The 17,720-nt window shown below is 45.8% G+C and overlaps 1 protein-coding gene across 1 annotated transcript in view; it reads right to left on the reverse strand.

The window, feature by feature from the left end:
* Positions 1–964: 964 nt before the first annotated feature.
* OTOA (otoancorin) overlaps positions 965–17,720 on the reverse strand; it is a 255,133-nt gene continuing 238,377 nt past the window's right edge. The window contains exon 23 of the mRNA XM_086939735.1: positions 965–1,038. Coding sequence (XP_086795861.1) covers positions 965–1,038 — 74 coding nt within the window. The remainder of the gene's footprint in view (positions 1,039–17,720) is intronic.

The following is a 17,720-nucleotide window of genomic DNA, read 5'->3' on the forward strand; positions in this document are numbered from 1 at the left end:
AGAAAGTGTAGTATTACTGTTATGTATTGTTGGGGATAGCATTACCATGATAGGTATTGTAAAGTCTGCTCCTTTTCTCAGCTACATACCTCACCCCAATCCAAAATTACTCCAATGTACTGTCTACTGTACAGGTGTACAGCACTTCTCTTGAAAGGGTTACCAGTAAATGTCCTAAGCCATAGTCTCTGACTTATTGATCAGTGCTGAGTACCCAGAGTTTGCATCTGACCACAGTGAAAAAGAACACAGTCGTTGGTGGATTCTTACAGGCGAACGTTGCGAGGGTGCAAACCAAGGATGGACATGACCTCTTATTGACAACGCTGCTGCTAGACACCATTATCATCCTCCTAGCAAAAAATGGCCATTTAAGATGGAGGTGACATGACTACTGTGTGCAAATGAGCAAATGAGCCACTTCAGTCCTTTAGAGGTTCTTTCAAACAGCTAGATGCTAAATGATGGTTCAAATTCATGCATTCCTTTCCATTCATTCTTTTGTTGCACACATGCTGCCTTTCGTAGTGAAGGCAATCAAATTTGATTCTTTTTCGCCACCAGGATTTTTATTTTCCGTTGTGAGGAACAGCATTGATTGAAATCATATAGGTGAGTTTACCTTTATCCTTTCTTAAAACAACAACAGCCAATGATCTTTGATGGTTCAAGAGAGTACCTTGGGAATATCCTCGTTCTGGGCACAAAACAAATGTTCAATTGGACCTGGTGGGGTAAAGAAACATCTTACTTCAGACAAAGATATAACTTAGTGAACATTGGAACACTCTGGGCTTTCCAAGAAGGCAAAGGTAAACCTTCATCTGATGGAGAAATCACACATTCACAAGGGCACTCAAGAAGCCTTTGACAGAATATACATGTTTGCTGTCAGTCAACACAGTGAAGGTGCAGCATATCATGATGGTGATGATAATCCATAGGGCCAGATTTCAAAAAGTCCTTATGCGAATTTAAGCAGACCAATGATAAACAATATGTAGAGCTGAGCACCAGAGCTCCTGGAGCACAAAGCACCTATGGAAACAAAAAAGACAACTTAATATAGGCAACTTGGAGGGAAGCATTTTATCTCAAATTTTCCATGTGAACTGTGAATAGCTTCTGAAACTTGCATTTTTGAGGCTTTCCATTATCAGTCCAGAATTACTAGAGCCATAACAGGAAGAAAATTAAAAGGTCTTGCAAAATGGGCATTCCCACTCATGATTGACATGGCCCAGCTTAGGTTCATTGTATGCGCAGCATTACATTACTTAACCGTACCAATGCAACCATGGAACGTGCAGGAGGCTGCTCTGTAGGGGGCACATAGTTAACATTGTTTAACTTTACTAAATATGTACCATCAACCTCAGAAAGCGGCTCTTAAATGAGACACCATTGCTTTTTAAAGATTATTGTAATGCATTCATTGGGTGCGTGCCAGAAAGGCACCTAAAAAACTCCAGCTAGTTCAAAAAATACAGTGTGTGTGGACTGCAAATGTGTCCCTAATAAGTCTACCTCACCTGCATTTGCCCTTGTTTGTATTCTTCCTTCCATGTCCTACATAAGTGAGGATTAGCCTCACTCAGAGACAAACAAAACTGCAGTTATATAGCCAAGAAGAAGGCTGTTTCCAAACCTGCATCCAAATCTTGAGTATTTCCGCCCACTTCACTTAGCATCATCCCCCCAGGCACCACCTGTTTATTTAATCTGCCTTCAGAGAATGTAAACCTTTGGAAATCATGTCAATACGATTTGTTCTTGTTTTTGTTTGTTTAAGGACTATGGAGTCTAAATAAACTTGGTTTTGAACTGAACTGAACTGAACTGAATTGTCCTTTCCTTTTGTCAGGTTGCATGTCATTACATACTGTACTTACTTCCTGGTCGTACACATCCAGCTGCTATTCGAACAAAAGCGGTACAAAAGGGGGTGGTGATGGACGGAGCATCTGAACCAATCAAACACTCACACCCAGTCAACAGATTGGGTTGGATCCATCACCGTTCTTTAGCCCAGTCTGCCACCCCAGACGGATGATAGCCTGAAACCGGTCCTAGGATGCTTGATTCCAGTCCAGGAAAGACATGGCATGGCAGTTCGGGCTGGACTGTTCCCATGAGGCACAGTGTCAGACTGATTTGCATATGGCCATGTCTGAACTGGGGTGGCAGAGTGGGCTAAAGAACGGTGATGGATTGAACCCAGATCTCTTCACTGGGAGTGAGTGTTTGATTGGTTCAGATGCTCCGCCCATCACCACCCCCTTTTGTACCGCTTTGTTCGCCATAAGTTGGCAGGGTATGCTCAGACGTGAGTCCCTTGCTCACTTTGCTACTGGATTCAAGCAAGCCGGTCTGAAGACGGCTGAAATGCCAGAAACCGGTCCTCGGAAGCTTGTTTCCGGTCCAGGGAAGGCATGGCTTGGCAGTTCGGGCTGGACTGTTCCCATGAGGCACAGGGTCAGACTGATTTGAATATGGCCATGTCTGAACTGGGGTGGCAGAGTGGGCTAAAGAACAGTGATGGATTAAACCCAGATCTCTTGACTGGGTGTGAGTGTTTGATTGGTTCAGATGCTCCGCCTATCACCACCCCCTTTTGTACGACTACCACTAACATAGCTGCTCTCTGTGAGACTGCAATGTTGGCTTGCTAGGCAGTAAGTTTAAACAAAATCCCTGCTATATTGGAACTGTACTAGAGACATGGCTGGTTCTAAATGTATTGGGGAATGCCATTATATCCCTGCCGTTGCTCCCTGACTTCAGAGGATGAGAGAGGCTGGATCTCCTGTTTCCAGACAGACTTGTAGGAAATGATTGAAGCTACAGCGTGCAGCTCAAATCATGCTGCCAACAAGCACCGAAGTGCTTGGTAGTGTAAATTGACCATGAAAATGACCAAGGACATGTGATGAAGGGCAAATATGTATGAGGACTCGGCTTGGTGAGGTTGTGTTGCATTTTTATGACATATGTATGAAGAAAGCATGTTCAAGATGCTTCTATTCCCAGTATTTGTCTCCTGTGGCCCATCTATTGGGTCATCAGCGGTATTTTGTTGAGGGAATGAAAGGACCCTAGCATATCTGGATTTCTGTGTTCACCTAATTTATGTCATGCTGCTTCAAGATGGAGGACTTCAAAAAGCATCCGCAGGTTCCTAAGGTCAACTCCATTCTTTTCAGAACATATAATGTGTCTGCCCTGGCTTCAGAGAACGCTTCTTTGCCTGATCCTGTGAAAAAGAAAGCGGAAGGGGCTCTGAAGCATTAATTTGCGGTCTCCAACCCTTTCATGCAGGGACTTACGCTGCTGAGATACTGCTTAACGTTTTCAACTTGTTTGTGAGTGCTTCCAGCGAGTGGAGGGTCCTAAGTCTTTGCTGGGCTTTATGGAGCTGCTGGTGAGATTCATGCTTTAAACTACCTTTAATATGTTCTGGTCCTTCAGTGTGGCTTCCGTGGGTTCGTTGGCGCCCAGATGCCACAATTGGATGAAGATGTGCATGATGGATGGTGGTCATTAGTTTATATTATTCGCCTGTTCTTTTTCGGCCCCAAGATGATTGAGCCTGAGCTGAATTACCTGATCTAGACAACAGCGATGGGAAGCATATTGTGCACCTCCTTCCTGTCCCTGGTCTTTCATTCCATATTGTGTCCACACGAGTATCAGACCTGACTTGTTCATATCTTAGCCTGACACATTTCTGGAGGAGGGGTTTGGCTGAGTTTGCTGACAAGTGCTGCTCCCTTCAGCCTCTGCAATAGGACTATGTAGACTAAATCACCTTCAGAGAGAGACCCTGCTCTTTACATTAACACAAAAAAGTGGAGAATTCAGTGTTTCATGATGACTACAGTGACACTTGTTTTTGGGTCATCTTTTATCTCTGGGTTCTAAAGAGTCTGGAATATCAGATGTTGCTCCCAGTGACCCCAGATGTTGCACAAGGCACAGCCGGGTGGTTGGATCAAGTTACATTGTACATAGGTGTTTGCTCCCTGTGCTATGGTTGTTCATAGATGCCAGTCACTAGGGATGCTGGCCCACCTCTGGGAGCCTGGAATTTGAGGGTCAATGGCCGCTGATCAAGGCTCACCATTCTTCAAGCTAGAGGAGCTTTCAGCCATTTTAGCTCATCAATGGATCATGCCTCCGTTACACAGAAATGCTATTCTGTTTTGTACTGGTGCCTAAACTCACAGGATAACACAAAATGGCCATTGCCTGACCTTCTGTCCTGGAGGTCCTGGACCATTATGGAGGGACATCTCTTGTCCTTGAGGGTCTTTTATGTCCTGGGCTGGACTACTTCTTAGCATATCAGCTCATCAGAGTTTTGCCCTCTTCAGTCACTCACGCTCTGCTGCAATATATGTTTCAGCAGTTGTCAGTCCCGTTGGGCCTCCCTTGGCTAGATCCTTTGGCATCCCCAACCAGTGCCCTCCTTCCCCCGTTCTGCATTAAAATGTAATGTACGTACACTTGGTGGTGGATGGCCTATCTTTCTCTTGGCATCGGGGGCTTCCCTTCCATCCTCCTAACAGTTCTACAGAAAATTCAGGAGAGCAATAATGCGGATTGGTTTAAGATACTCCTCTGATTGCCAGATGGTTCCCTGTCCACCTTCTCAAATCAAATCAAAATTGGATTTATAGAGGGCGGCTAATCACCAGGGAGGGTATCCAGGTGCTGAGAGCAATGGTTCATGAGGAGGGGTGGGGGTGGGGGGGGGGGGTGAGAGTCTTTTTTGGGGAGGTGGATGATAAGTTTGGTCACTGAGATCTGTATCGTCTGAAGTTTCTTCAGGAGGTGATTAGTGATTCCTAAGTAGAGTGCGTTGCCGCAGTTCAGCCGAGTGGTGACTAGGGCTTGAGTGATGGTTTGACTGGTGTTGATGAGGAGCCATTCGAAGATTTAACAAGTATGTGAAGAGTGAGGAAGCAGGTAGAAGAGACTGCGTTTGATCTGGTTTCTCATGGTGAGCTTGCTGTCCAGGATGATGCCAAGGATGCATGTGTGGTTTGTGGGAGTGGATGCTGGTCCTAGATCAGAAGACCAACAGGAGTCGTTCCACGTGGAGGTGTTATTCTCAAACAGTAGCACTTACATTTTGTCTGTGTTGAGTTTCATAGGAAGTTTTTTTCATCCATTCGGTGATGCCCGTCAACCACATGCAGATGTTGCCTTTGTGGTGGAGGGTCTTCTGATAGTGAGAGGATCAGCTGAGTGTCATCTGCGTAGGATATGATGTTCATTCCATGGGTTCTGATGATGTTAGCCAAGGAGGCCATGTAGATGTTGAACAGGGTAGGGCTGAGGAACGAGCCTTGAGGGATGCAACAGATGATGTTCTAGGGTTCTGAGGTGAAGGATGGTAGGTGGATGCACTGGGTTCTTCCAGTGAGGAAGGAGATGATCCATTTGTGGGTGTCTCCCTATATTTCAATACGATGAAGCCTCTTGATAAGAGTGTGGTGGGATATGGTGTTGAATGCAGCTGAGAGATCGAGGAGGATCAGGGCTGCTGTTTCTCCCCGGTCAGGGAGGTTTTTCATGTCATCAGGGCAGTTTCGGTGATGTGGTCGGTGTGGAATCTGGATTGGGAGAGGTCCAGAAGATTGTTGATCTCTAGTTGCTCTGTGAGTTGGTGGTTGATTGCCTTTTTGAGGGCTTTGGTGAGAAAGGGGAGCAGCGAGATGGGACGGTAATTCTAGAGTTTGCTGAGGTCAGCAGATGGTTTCTTCAGCAGGGGTATGACTTCAGAGATTTTCCAAGCTTTGGGGTAGGAGGCTGTGGGTATGGATGAGTTGAAAATGCCAGTGGGCTTGCTGCTGATCATCTTGCTCTGGAGGTAGAAAATGGGCTAGGGGTAGAGGCTATGGGAACTCCTGAGTGGACTGAGATCATGATAGCTGTGGTGTTCTGTGTGGTGAGCTGGTCCCAGGTGGTGAGTAGGTGGTCGGATGTCACATCGGGGTTAGCCTCCATGGAAGTAAGGAGTCTGAGAATGTTGGCAGCGGTGGGTTAAGGTGTGACATTTATGTAGATGGTGGAGATCTTGTTATGGAAGAGATCTGTTAGAAAGTTGCAGAGTTCCTGAGAAGGAGTGATAATGTTTTCAGTGGCTGAGGGGTTGGAGAAATCGCTGACTATGTTGAAGAGTTTTTTGCTGTGCCTGGAGCTGGTTTCAAAGTGGTCTGTTAGATCATTCCTTTTAGTCTCTTTCAGTAGATGGTGATATTAATTGAGGGCCAGCTTGAAGGTGGCTCAGTCTGAGGGCTCCTTGCTGGTGTGCTATTTCATTTGAAGTCTCTTGCAGTTCCGTTTCTCAGTTCGTAGTTCCATGGTGTACCAACTGGCTTATTTGGGGGGTCTCTTGAGTTTGGTGGACTTGATGGGGTGACTCTGTCAGAGCACTCAATGATCCAGGTGGAGAAGTTCTTGACAACCTGTTCTAGGTTGGCTGCAGTGTCAGGTCGGGAGGTGTTGAGGGCATTGGTCCACTGGCTCTCTGATACATTGTCCCAGCGGCAGTGTGTATGCTGGGAGGCGGTGCGGGGGGATCCTATGACTCACCGCCCCCCAGCCTCACCAATCACCTGCTCTCCTGGTCCCACACCAACGACAACAACACCATCAAGACCATGAACAACATTCACTCCGGCTCACCATCCGACCCCTGCCCTCACAACATCTTCAACAAAGCAAACCTCATCATCGCACCCCAACTTCGGAAGATCATCAACAGATCCTTCGAGACCGCCATCTTCCCGGAGAGTTAGAAGCACACCGAGATCAACACCCTACTCAAGAAACCCACAGTGGACCCAAAAGACCTCAAGAACTTAAGGCCCATCTCCGTTTCGCCATCTCCCTTCTGCCATTCCTGGCGAAAGTTGTCGAAAAGATCATCAACAGGCAACTGACCCACTTCCTCGAGGAGAACAACATCTTAGACCCATCCCAATATGGATTCCGCAGCAATCACAGCACCGAAACCACCCTCATCGCTGCCACAGATGACATCAGGACCCTACTGGACAGCGGCGAAACCACGGCCCTCCTCCTCCTGGACCTCTCAGCCACCTCTGACACCATCTACCACCACATCCTATGCACACGCCTACATGACGCAGGAATACGCGACAAGGCCGTGGACTGGATCACCTCCTTCCAAAGCCACCAAGATCATCTGCGGCGTGCCCCAAGGATCATCCCTCAGCCCCAACCCTTCAACGTCTACATGGCACTGCTCGCCAACATCGTCCGCTCGCACAACCTCAACATCTTCTCCTATGCAGATGACACTCAACTGATCCTCTCATTCACCAAAAACCCGCCACCGCCAAAACCAACCTCCACGAAGGAATGAAGGCCGTCGCCAGCTGGATGCAGACCAGCCACTTAAAACTCAGCTCAGACAAGACAGAGGTCCTTATCCTCGGATCCACTTCCTCCGCCTGGGACGACTCTTGGTGGCCTGCCGCCTTGGGCCCCGCTCCCACGTCCACCGACCAAGCACGCAACCTGGGGTTCATCCTGGACTCATCGTTCTCAATGACCCAGCAAGTCAACGCCGTCTCCTCCTCCTGCTTCAACACCCTCCGCATGCTGTGCAAGATCTACACAGGCCGTAGTCTGCTGCTGGACTACGGCAATGCTCTCTTTGCAGAAACCACGGCCAAACTCCAGAAAGGACTTCAACACATACAGAACGCCTCCGCACACCTCATCCTGGACATCCCCCACCACACTCAGATCACTGCCCACCAGAGATACCTGCACTGGCTCCCATTCAACAAGAGGACTACCTTCAAGCTCCTCACCCATGCCCACAAAGCACTACACAACGCCGGGCCAGCATACCTCAACAAGCATCTCACCTTCTACACCCCGAACTGCCAGCTTCGATCCAACGACCTCACAATCGCCACCGTCCCACGCATCCACAGGACCTTCACCGGCGGCAGATCCTTCTCCTACCTTGCTGCCAAGACATGAAACACCCTCCCCACACAGCTACGACAGACCGAGGACCTACTGACCTTCAGGAGACTTCTCAAGACCTGGCTGTTCGAGCAGTAGCTGCCCCCCCTCCCCCACTCAGTGCTTTGAGACCCTCACTGGTGACTAGTGCGCTCTACAAATGATTGATTGATTGTGATGCTAAATTGGACGATGGTGTGGTCCGTCCAGGTGAGTTCGGTGACATGGCTGTACTTGACTCTACTCTGTCACTAGTTGTGAAGATGGTGACAAGTGTCTGTTCTGTGTAGTGTGTGCGATCAGGGACTAGTTGGGTGAGGCCAATGTTGTTCGAGGAGGTTGGTTGGTGTTGGTGTTGCTGAGGTCGTTGAGGTAAAAAATGTAGTTCTCTGAGGAATATGTAGTGTTTGGAGTCGGTAGCGAGAGTGGGGATTAATTCGGGCATGGCGTTACAGAATCTGTGGCCTGGTCCTGGAGGTCTGTAGGCGAGGGTGCCTGTGAAGGTAGTTTTGCCATCGATTTGGAGTTGGAAGTTGAGGTGTGCCATGATTGAGGTGGTGTTGCCTGTGGTGGTAGTGCAGTGGATGGTTTCTTTGTGGATGATCAGTCCTACTCCTCTGTGGTCTTCTGTCCTTCCTCTGCAGGCTCTCAGTTGTGATGACCTCATAGCCTGGAGGTTGAAAGAGTGGGGTTGCAGAGATATGTATGTTCTAAGGAGGTAGTTCTATCCATACAGAATGCCTGGTGTCTGTTCATGGTTGCCTGCTTTACCAAATACCAGTTCCATTTTGCAGTTTGGCGCAGTGGTCTCGGGCTTCACCCTGGGTGTTTCTGACGGAGGGATTTCAAAAGAGTCTCAATTGGTATCCATTCCTAGTTTATAGGATTAGTGGGGTTGTGTTGCTGTCATTGTCCCACTGGCAGTGTACTTGCTTAAAAGTTACCACAGTTTCCGTTTTGTGGTTTGCACACTTCTTGGCATCTTCCTTAGGTCTTACAGGGACTCTAAGGTCTTCCCTTTGACTATATAGATTCTGCGCCCCTGTCTATGCTTTTGGTAAAGGTAGCTTTACTGGCAGGTATAACTTAGGCCCATAGATTAAGTTATCCGGATAGATTTGCTTTTTTCTGGACAACTTAGAGTGTTTGCTGTTCTGTTAACAGCTTTATGTCTCTATCCTGCTATGTCTCCCAACAGTTGTGCAATGTTTCAGAAAAACTGTGGAATGACATGGCTTCTGAAATAAAATAAAAATTGAGAACCAGGTCAATTTCAAACATGTTACAAAAACAGCCCTAATGCATGTTTAGGGTTCACCTTTTTTATGCGTTCAATCCATTGCTGTTGTTTTATAAAAATCAAGGAGCAGCAAACCTGATGTCACTTACCCATTAGCCCCAGCGACAACACAGAAAGTCACACTCAAACCTTGAGTCGGATAATGAGTAGGTGTGGGTGATAAACTCTGCTCCTCCGGCGGAGTTCGTAAAGTTTTGCCCACTCCACTCTCTGCTTTGAGTGCTGAGTTCGGGAAAAACGGTGCCAATAGCAGCATATTTTTTCTCGCACGTGGCTCGCCAACATTAAATTAGCAAGAGAGAAAATCGAGTGCTAGAACACCTCCTCAAGAGATTTCCGAACAGGGGCAGTCACGGTAGGTTGCTACCGTTCACGTTGAGAAAGATGCTGCGCGAGTAGTAGATCAACTTGAGCAGCAGAAAGAAGCAACACACTCTGGCGTGCCGCGTGGTGCCATTCGTGCTGATTTTACAGTGCGGAACAAGCTCCCGGCACAAAAATTCAGTGCGACGTGCTGAATTTGCGAGCTCGTGGAACTCCGTGGATATCTTGTGGAGTTTTTATGTAACTCAGCGGAATTCCGCAGAGTGAAACTCTGTCAGTTCTGCCCACCCCTAATTCATGAGAAGCTGTGGGAGTTTTTTTTAACAATCTTTCTTGGGAAGTTGAACCAGCAACTAAAATTATCAAAGGTTGAATGTATACTTGCTGGGAGGAGCTCAATTTCCTGGCATGTAAAATCCCAAAGATTACAAAGCAGTCTGCAGGGGCTGTAAGCCTGTACACAACTGCATAACAGCATTGTTCAGAATTATTATTTCTATTTTTGACTATTATTCTACATTTTCTTGTCTGGCTGTATCACTATGGTTGACATTTTCTACTGTTTTTCTTCTCATAGGTTTGGTGTAGGTCAAAGCTTGGAGCTACTACAGAGACATACCTTCCCACACCTTACCGTAACATTTTGACTCAATAGGGTCTAATTTGGTTTAGTAAGAGCGGAATTTGTTCAGAAATTCTGAATTTTAGTCTGATGTTCATTATATATTTATATTTTTTCAGATTTTTCTCTAATTTTCAGTAGGGTATGTGTAACTACAAAAACTATCAACAAAAAGAAATACAGAGTTCCCCGGTCACAGTCCGCTAGAGGACTGTCATTGGTCTCTCTCTTGTCGGGTCAAAAAAGAGAGAAAAGTGAGTGTAGTGAACCCTCTCTCGGAATTTTAGGGGTACCTCACACAAGTCGCCGGTTGGACTACATTTGTAATCCCACCCGGTGATCGTCCAGCGTCATCATCGGTACCCTGCCCCTGCGCCAGGCTGGCAGTGCAATGCCTGTCGGGCAACAGTAAATGTTGCTCTTTGGCGGGGATCTTCTATTCCTTCGCCAAAGGGTGTGTGGATGTAAGGGGACCATGCAAGGAGGTAATATGTGGTTGTGCAAAAGTGAGCGTGGGTGAATTAAAAAGAGTCAGTGAAGTCCAAAAATTGGGATTTTAATGGTATGGCTCACTGCTCTATTAAAAATACAAGGGGTATAGAGGCGGAACAATCAAGGTAGTCAGCCTCATTCGACCCTTGGTGAGAGGATGGTCAACATGTTTCTTGCTTTACAGCAATTCGTCAGGACCAAGGAGTGCTCATATGATTTGCATGGGCACCCCCGTGATCAGGGGGCCCAGTATACGACCTGGGAGGTGTCGTATGGCTGTCCTTCCTCAGGACCCTTCCCAGAACCGTATGTTATACTCGGGAGGCTTCCTCGAGCTGACCGGGTGGGGCCAGGACTTGGTGGAAACCACCTCGGAGTTCCTGGCGTGGATCGTCTAGTCACCTACCCTTCCCACTGCGGACGGTACCGCAGGTCAGCCGGTATCGGCTGACCTGCGGTACCGTCCGCAGTGGGAAGGGTAGGTGACTAGACGATCCACGCCAGGAACTCCGAGGTGGTTTCCACCAAGTCCTGGCCCCACCCGGTCAGCTCGAGGAAGCCTCCCGAGTATAACATACGGTTCTGGGAAGGGTCCTGAGGAAGGACAGCCATACGACACCTCCCAGGTCGTATACTGGGCCCCCTGATCACGGGGGTGCCCATGCAAATCATATGAGCACTCCTTGGTCCTGACGAATTGCTGTAAAGCAAGAAACATGTTGACCATCCTCTCACCAAGGGTCGAATGAGGCTGACTACCTTGATTGTTCCGCCTCTATACCCCTTGTATTTTTAATAGAGCAGTGAGCCATACCATTAAAATCCCAATTTTTGGACTTCACTGACTCTTTTTAATTCACCCACGCTCACTTTTGCACAACCACATATTACCTCCTTGCATGGTCCCCTTACATCCACACACCCTTTGGCGAAGGAATAGAAGATCCCCGCCAAAGAGCAACATTTACTGTTGCCCGACAGGCATTGCACTGCCAGCCTGGCGCAGGGGCAGGGTACCGATGATGACGCTGGACGATCACCGGGTGGGATTACAAATGTAGTCCAACCGGCGACTTGTGTGAGGTACCCCTAAAATTCCGAGAGAGGGTTCACTACACTCACTTTTCTCTCTTTTTTGACCCGACAAGAGAGAGACCAATGACAGTCCTCTAGCGGACTGTGACCGGGGAACTCTGTATTTCTTTTTGTTGATAGTCTTTCTAGGACACATACATTGGACCCCTTTAAATAATTGTCCTAACCCTTTGTTCCCCCCAGTTGATACAATAACTACAAAAACTAACACACGTAATGAGTTTTAAATCCATGAGTTAAGATGCCACCTGATGCTCCATTAATAGAGTAGGTAGTTTTGTGTAGCACAAAATTTACTCACACTCAATTTAAAATCACGTTTTAGTGAAGAGTTATCGTGTTATCCAAACTTTTAGGTGACCGTCCAAAAAGCAAGAACAGGTCCACACGTCTCAAATGTAAATGAAAATGTAGTTTAGCTAAAGTGTTACAAGTAGCAACTTATTGTAAAAAACAACTGTATGAAAATACTTTGAAGTGCGGAGAATCTATACAAATTCTAAAATACGTATTTCCCTTCCCATGAAAAAACAAGATCACACAGAGACATAACCCTTTTGGCTAGCTGAAGGCTATTTCACGGTTGGTTCATTTTTATGCTTCCAGACTCGGGTATTAGAATGGTGGGAAAATGGACAAGATGTGTGGTGATCGAATTACTGTACAACCCTACATTTCCGCGTATTTAAATTATGTGTCAAAACTGCATTATGTCCAAGAAATTACCAGCAACGAAAGGCCTGAGGTATCAAACAACAAAAAGTGAAGCCATGCTAGGAATACCATAGGTGTAATATCACCACTTTATTTACCGCCCGTTTTGGCGTCTTTTTTTGCGCTTGAACTCAAAATCCTGAGCAAATACATCACCTCCGAAAGACAATAAAGTTATTAATGAATCATGGTCGCACCCTACTCCAGATAAGCGTGTTTAAGGAACAAAATCAAAACAAACTCTGTATTTTATGATTATATATCAATTTATACCTGAGTTATGTTTACAGAAGATAAAAACAAAAAATGCTAAATTAAACAGAGCAGTAGGAATAGAAAAGTAGAAAAGTGTAACAAGGAAGTTCACAGGAGAAAGGGGTAATCGTAGATTGATAAATGCCCTGCAGTGAAAGCTAAATTCCCACTGAGTTGTATTTGTTATTGGCTTGATTCTCTCTGTCTGCATGTAATTCACTGTATTAAATTCCCTTTTGATGAGCTTTTAAAGAAACATTTGCATATTCTTAACACCAAATTTAAAATGACAGTTATCTGAATTTCGTTTATATATGACATACAGCTAGATTCATCAAGCTAAATTGCGCTCGCAAAGGGCCAGATTCTGAGAATCTGGCCCTTTGCGAGTGCAATTTTTGCATTTGGGATTCATCATCCCAAATGCAAAAATCGCTATTTGCGAAATCGCATATTTGCGAGGAATTGGATTTAAGGAATCTCTATTAGAGATTCCTTAAATGCAATTCATTAACCAATTTGAAATTGCGAATTTGCAATATTTGGTCGCTATTTACCACGAAGTCTGACTTAAATAGAAAAAAGCACTTTAATGCATTTTTCTATGTTGCATGTTACACACACACATGTCCTTTGGACATGTGTGTGCGCACCACCTGTGTAAACTTGCATTTCAGGGGTGCTACAGGGTGTTCTTTGGACACCCCTGGCACCCTTGAAATCGTTATCTTATTTGCGATTAGCTAATTGCTAATCGCAAATAAGGATTACTCCTCATTCATTCCTATGGGCTTTTAGGCCCATAGGAATGAATGGGGAGTTATTCCTTATTTGCGATTAGCAATTTGCTAATCGCAAATAATGAATGTGTAGGAATCGCAATTTATTTTGCGATTCCTACATGAATCCCGTTTTGCGAGTCTGTAATAGCGATTCCTTATTATTCGCTATTACAGACTCTCAAAACATGCCGATGATGAATCGGGCTGTTTATTTTTTCCCTTTAAAAAAGAAATCATAGCTTTTACACTATTCATAAACTGTCATGGTCTTGTATATTTAAAAAGATGAGGCATGTTACCCAAATTAATTATTATGCCCTAATTCAACAATGATGTAAATAAGAATATCTTATAATAAAAGGCACGTTTAATAGTTCACCCCACAATTGGGTATACGATAGCGAGATGGGGTTCTGTAACACGGGCAAGATTCCTATCCAGTCGTTTGCGGAAGTCAAACAAGTCCAACAACACTTGTTCTGGTTTAGGCATGTCTGACGTTCTTGTGGGACCAGGTCAGCAAACTAACAGCGTCTGGCATCTTCTACTGGAACTAGCCATACCAGATGCTAGTATTAAAATCTATACGTAAAAGTTGCAGCACAGGCGCAGTGTCCCCAAAAATCACAAGGTCTCGTAAAACATGGCCATCCTCCTTCTCCCTTCTGATGGGTCTGGTCTGACTTCAATAAGTCTTAGATCACCAGTCAGAGGCAGGGAATCCTTCAATTTAGGGGCCTCCCTGTGAGGAGCTACATCAATCATGTTTAAATTCCCCAAATTCCTTACTGTTTTGGCTGTAGTGTCCAAGTGTACAAAAGTGGTACACCTTCATCGCAGTCACTCTAGTAAATTGGGTGAAGCCTTGCTGTTCCAGACTTGGTACTGAAAAAGATTTTGACCCTCTGCACACCTGAATTCTTATGTCCAATAAACCCACTGTTTCATTTAATCCTAATGATTACGTGGTGCTACCGCTCAAACTGACTGGCTCACGTCAGTGCAAAACACAAAAAACAAACAGAGACTGTTTGAGAGCGACGCACTATTCACAAGCCCCCGTGGGATGCTCCTGGTATAACACAATTTTTACCTCTGTTCAATATGTATATACACTTTTGTAAATCAAAATACTTTTGTAAATCAAAATATGTTTTCCAAACTTATTGTCCATGCAACTCTCAATTGTTGCCACAAAAACAAAAGTTCAAATGCTTGTACTTGTTATGACAAAATTGCACAAGGTTTTGCATGCACACGAGGTGGAGTCCATAGCTCCCCAATTCAGTGTTTTGATTATTGTTTATGTTAATTTTCAGTATTCCCCTGATGAAGGTATATCGATACCGAAATGCATTGGGATTGACTGCAAAATGATGTTGAGATGAATTCATGTACATGATGTAATGTACTCAAAGAAGAAAATACAAGAAAGAAAATTGTCATTAAAAACATGACGTCTTCAAGCATTTGAACTTTTGTTTTTGTGGCAAAAATTGAGAGTTGCATGGACAACAAGTTTGGAAAACATATTTTGATTTACAAAAGTATTTTGATTTACAAAAGTGTATATACATATTGAACAGAGGTAAAAATTGTGTTATACCAGGAGCATCCCACGGGGGCTTGTGAATAGTGCGTCGCTCTCAAACTGTTTCTGTTTGTTTTTTGTGTTCCAGACCTGGCCCAGGTAATGTAATTTAATTGTATTTATATAGCACTTACTACCCCTGATGAGGCGTTGAAGAACTTTTTGGTGACTAGCCCGTAGCTACGGAATCCAAAAGATTAGTGGTGTATTAGTTTAGTGAAATATAAGTTGTTAATTTGAGCAGTGAACGTGTTTGTTTTGTAGATTTAAATAGCACGGCTTATCACCCGTGAGGGTATCCTGATGCTGTCCATGGGCACGGGGAGATTAGGTGATTTGCCCAGAATCACAGGATGCTGCGCCGACGCCGAGACTCGAACCATGATCCCCAGGTCCTGAGTCAGCAGCTCCTGCTGCTGCACCACATCCTCTGTGAGTCTGTTAGTTTGATTGAATATGATGAAGGAGGGATAGAGGAGGGGAGAGTCTAGATAGTGTTCTGTATGGTAGAGGTGTGGTGCCGCGGCTAGGGCGACTGACTCCGGAATCTGGGGATCACAGCTCTGGGCAATAGTTTACTTAATCTTTCCGACGGCCCCCAGCGCCTAGAGACCCTTACGGGTGATTGTGCGCTTTACAAATGTGGATTATTATTATCATATTTTTTTTTGTTTGCAGTTTTATATTGCACGAACTCGGCCCGAAGGTATCAGGGCGCGTTACATGCGCACCTGTTGCATTACAGACGGACACATTCATTTAATTTTTTTAGTTAGATGAGGTCAGGGATGAGTCAAAGGAGGGATACAGGAGGAAAGAGTCTAGGAAGTGTTATTTTGGAGATCATAGTGGGTACATGAGGTTTGGGGTGGGTCAAGGAGGGGTAACTGGGCATCATATTTGTATTAAACTTGCATGGAGTGAAAGACACATTTTAGGAAGATCACTTTGCCTGCCACTGGGAGCAGTGCTTCTGGCCTGTAACAACGCAAAAGAGATCAAAGGGCCAGTCACAAGTAACTCGACTACACTCTTGATTTTTTTTCCCAGCGCACACAAACATCTGCATGCAAAACCTAAAGTTTTTAGTAATTGAGGAGATGTGGCTTAATGGCTAGACCTGCCGACTTTGGAACTGGGAAATCAGATTCAAATCTCGACTTTATGTAAACATCCTGTGCTCCTGATCAAATCAATTAATCTTGCGGTGCCTAAAAAATAAATGTATGACTCATGTGAAGCGCTCCAATGCACTCGGGCCAGGCTTGTAATTTATAAAAGTAAAAAACGATAATTTGACCAAAGTTTAAATCGAGAAACCGAATGGTTACAAGTTTTATCTTTTTAATCGATTGTCAATACACAGTAATTATCCCAGGATCAGAGCCTTGGTGACTCATCTACATAGTAAGGCTTTTATGTGTAAAATGCCTGGCCATGAAAGATCGCAGGAATTTGGCCAGCCACTGTGCTAATGACACCAGATGGTTAGCGCTAGCGTGTTAATAAAACAGCCCCGTGTGAAGGGCACTTTTAACCCCTTCTCCATTCCTGGTCTAGCCACTCACCCCAGTCACATAAAAAGACCCAACAGGACACAAAATGTTCTCCCTCCCCTAGTACAAATGCCCCCAGTGACTTCCACTGCATTACTAGGCCCAATTCCTTCATGAGTCACAGGTTTAATTTATCCGTTTTTTAGGTCTCGCCTGTCGATGCGCATGCGCATCGAGCAAGGCGAGAGTATTGCGAGTTATCCACTCTTTATCTACACTGCAAGGAATCGTGGCGATTCCTTGCAGTGCCCGTGACTTTTAAGGTCAATGCGCATGCGCATTAAGCTTATGCGCATTGACCTTAAAAGTCACGGGCGCGTGCACGTCCGTCGTGTTTTACCCGCTCCGCCCCCTCCCGCCGTGTCGCATTTCTCCTCCCCCCTCCCCTCGCGCCGTGTCGCATTTCTCCTCCCCCCTCCCCTCTCTTCCCTCCGTCTTGCTTGCAGGAGTGATGTTGGTCCTACTTCTCAATCACCGCTGTCTGCGTGCTTGCAGTCTGCTGGGTAAACTCGCAAGCCCCGCCCCTCGGTCGAACTAATCCCCGACACTCAAACTGCTGTTCCTGATAAAGACGACATGGCAGCTCTGAAGTAAGCTGGCACGTCACGCGGCTATGTAAATTTACATTGTCAATCTTTTGAAGCACAAAACGCCACGGGTCTCTCTGTGACAAACACTGGAACAGATGAATCAGTCATGGCGCAGATACTAAATCAGCATGAACAACCCCCAACCCGCTCCGCCCCCTCCCGCCGTGTCGCATTTCTCCTCCCCCCTCCCCTCGCGCCGTGTCGCATTTCTCCTCCCCCTCCCCTCTCTTCCCTCCGTCTTGCTTGCAGGAGTGATGTTGGTCCTACTTCTCAATCACCGCTGTCTGCGTGCTTGCAGTCTGCTGGGTAAACTCGCAAGCCCCGCCCCTCGGTCGAACTAATCCCCGACACTCAAACTGCTGTTCCTGATAAAGACGACATGGCAGCTC

This window comes from Lissotriton vulgaris, chromosome 10, assembly GCF_964263255.1.
Source record: "Lissotriton vulgaris chromosome 10, aLisVul1.2, whole genome shotgun sequence".
NCBI lineage: Eukaryota > Metazoa > Chordata > Amphibia > Caudata > Salamandridae > Lissotriton > Lissotriton vulgaris.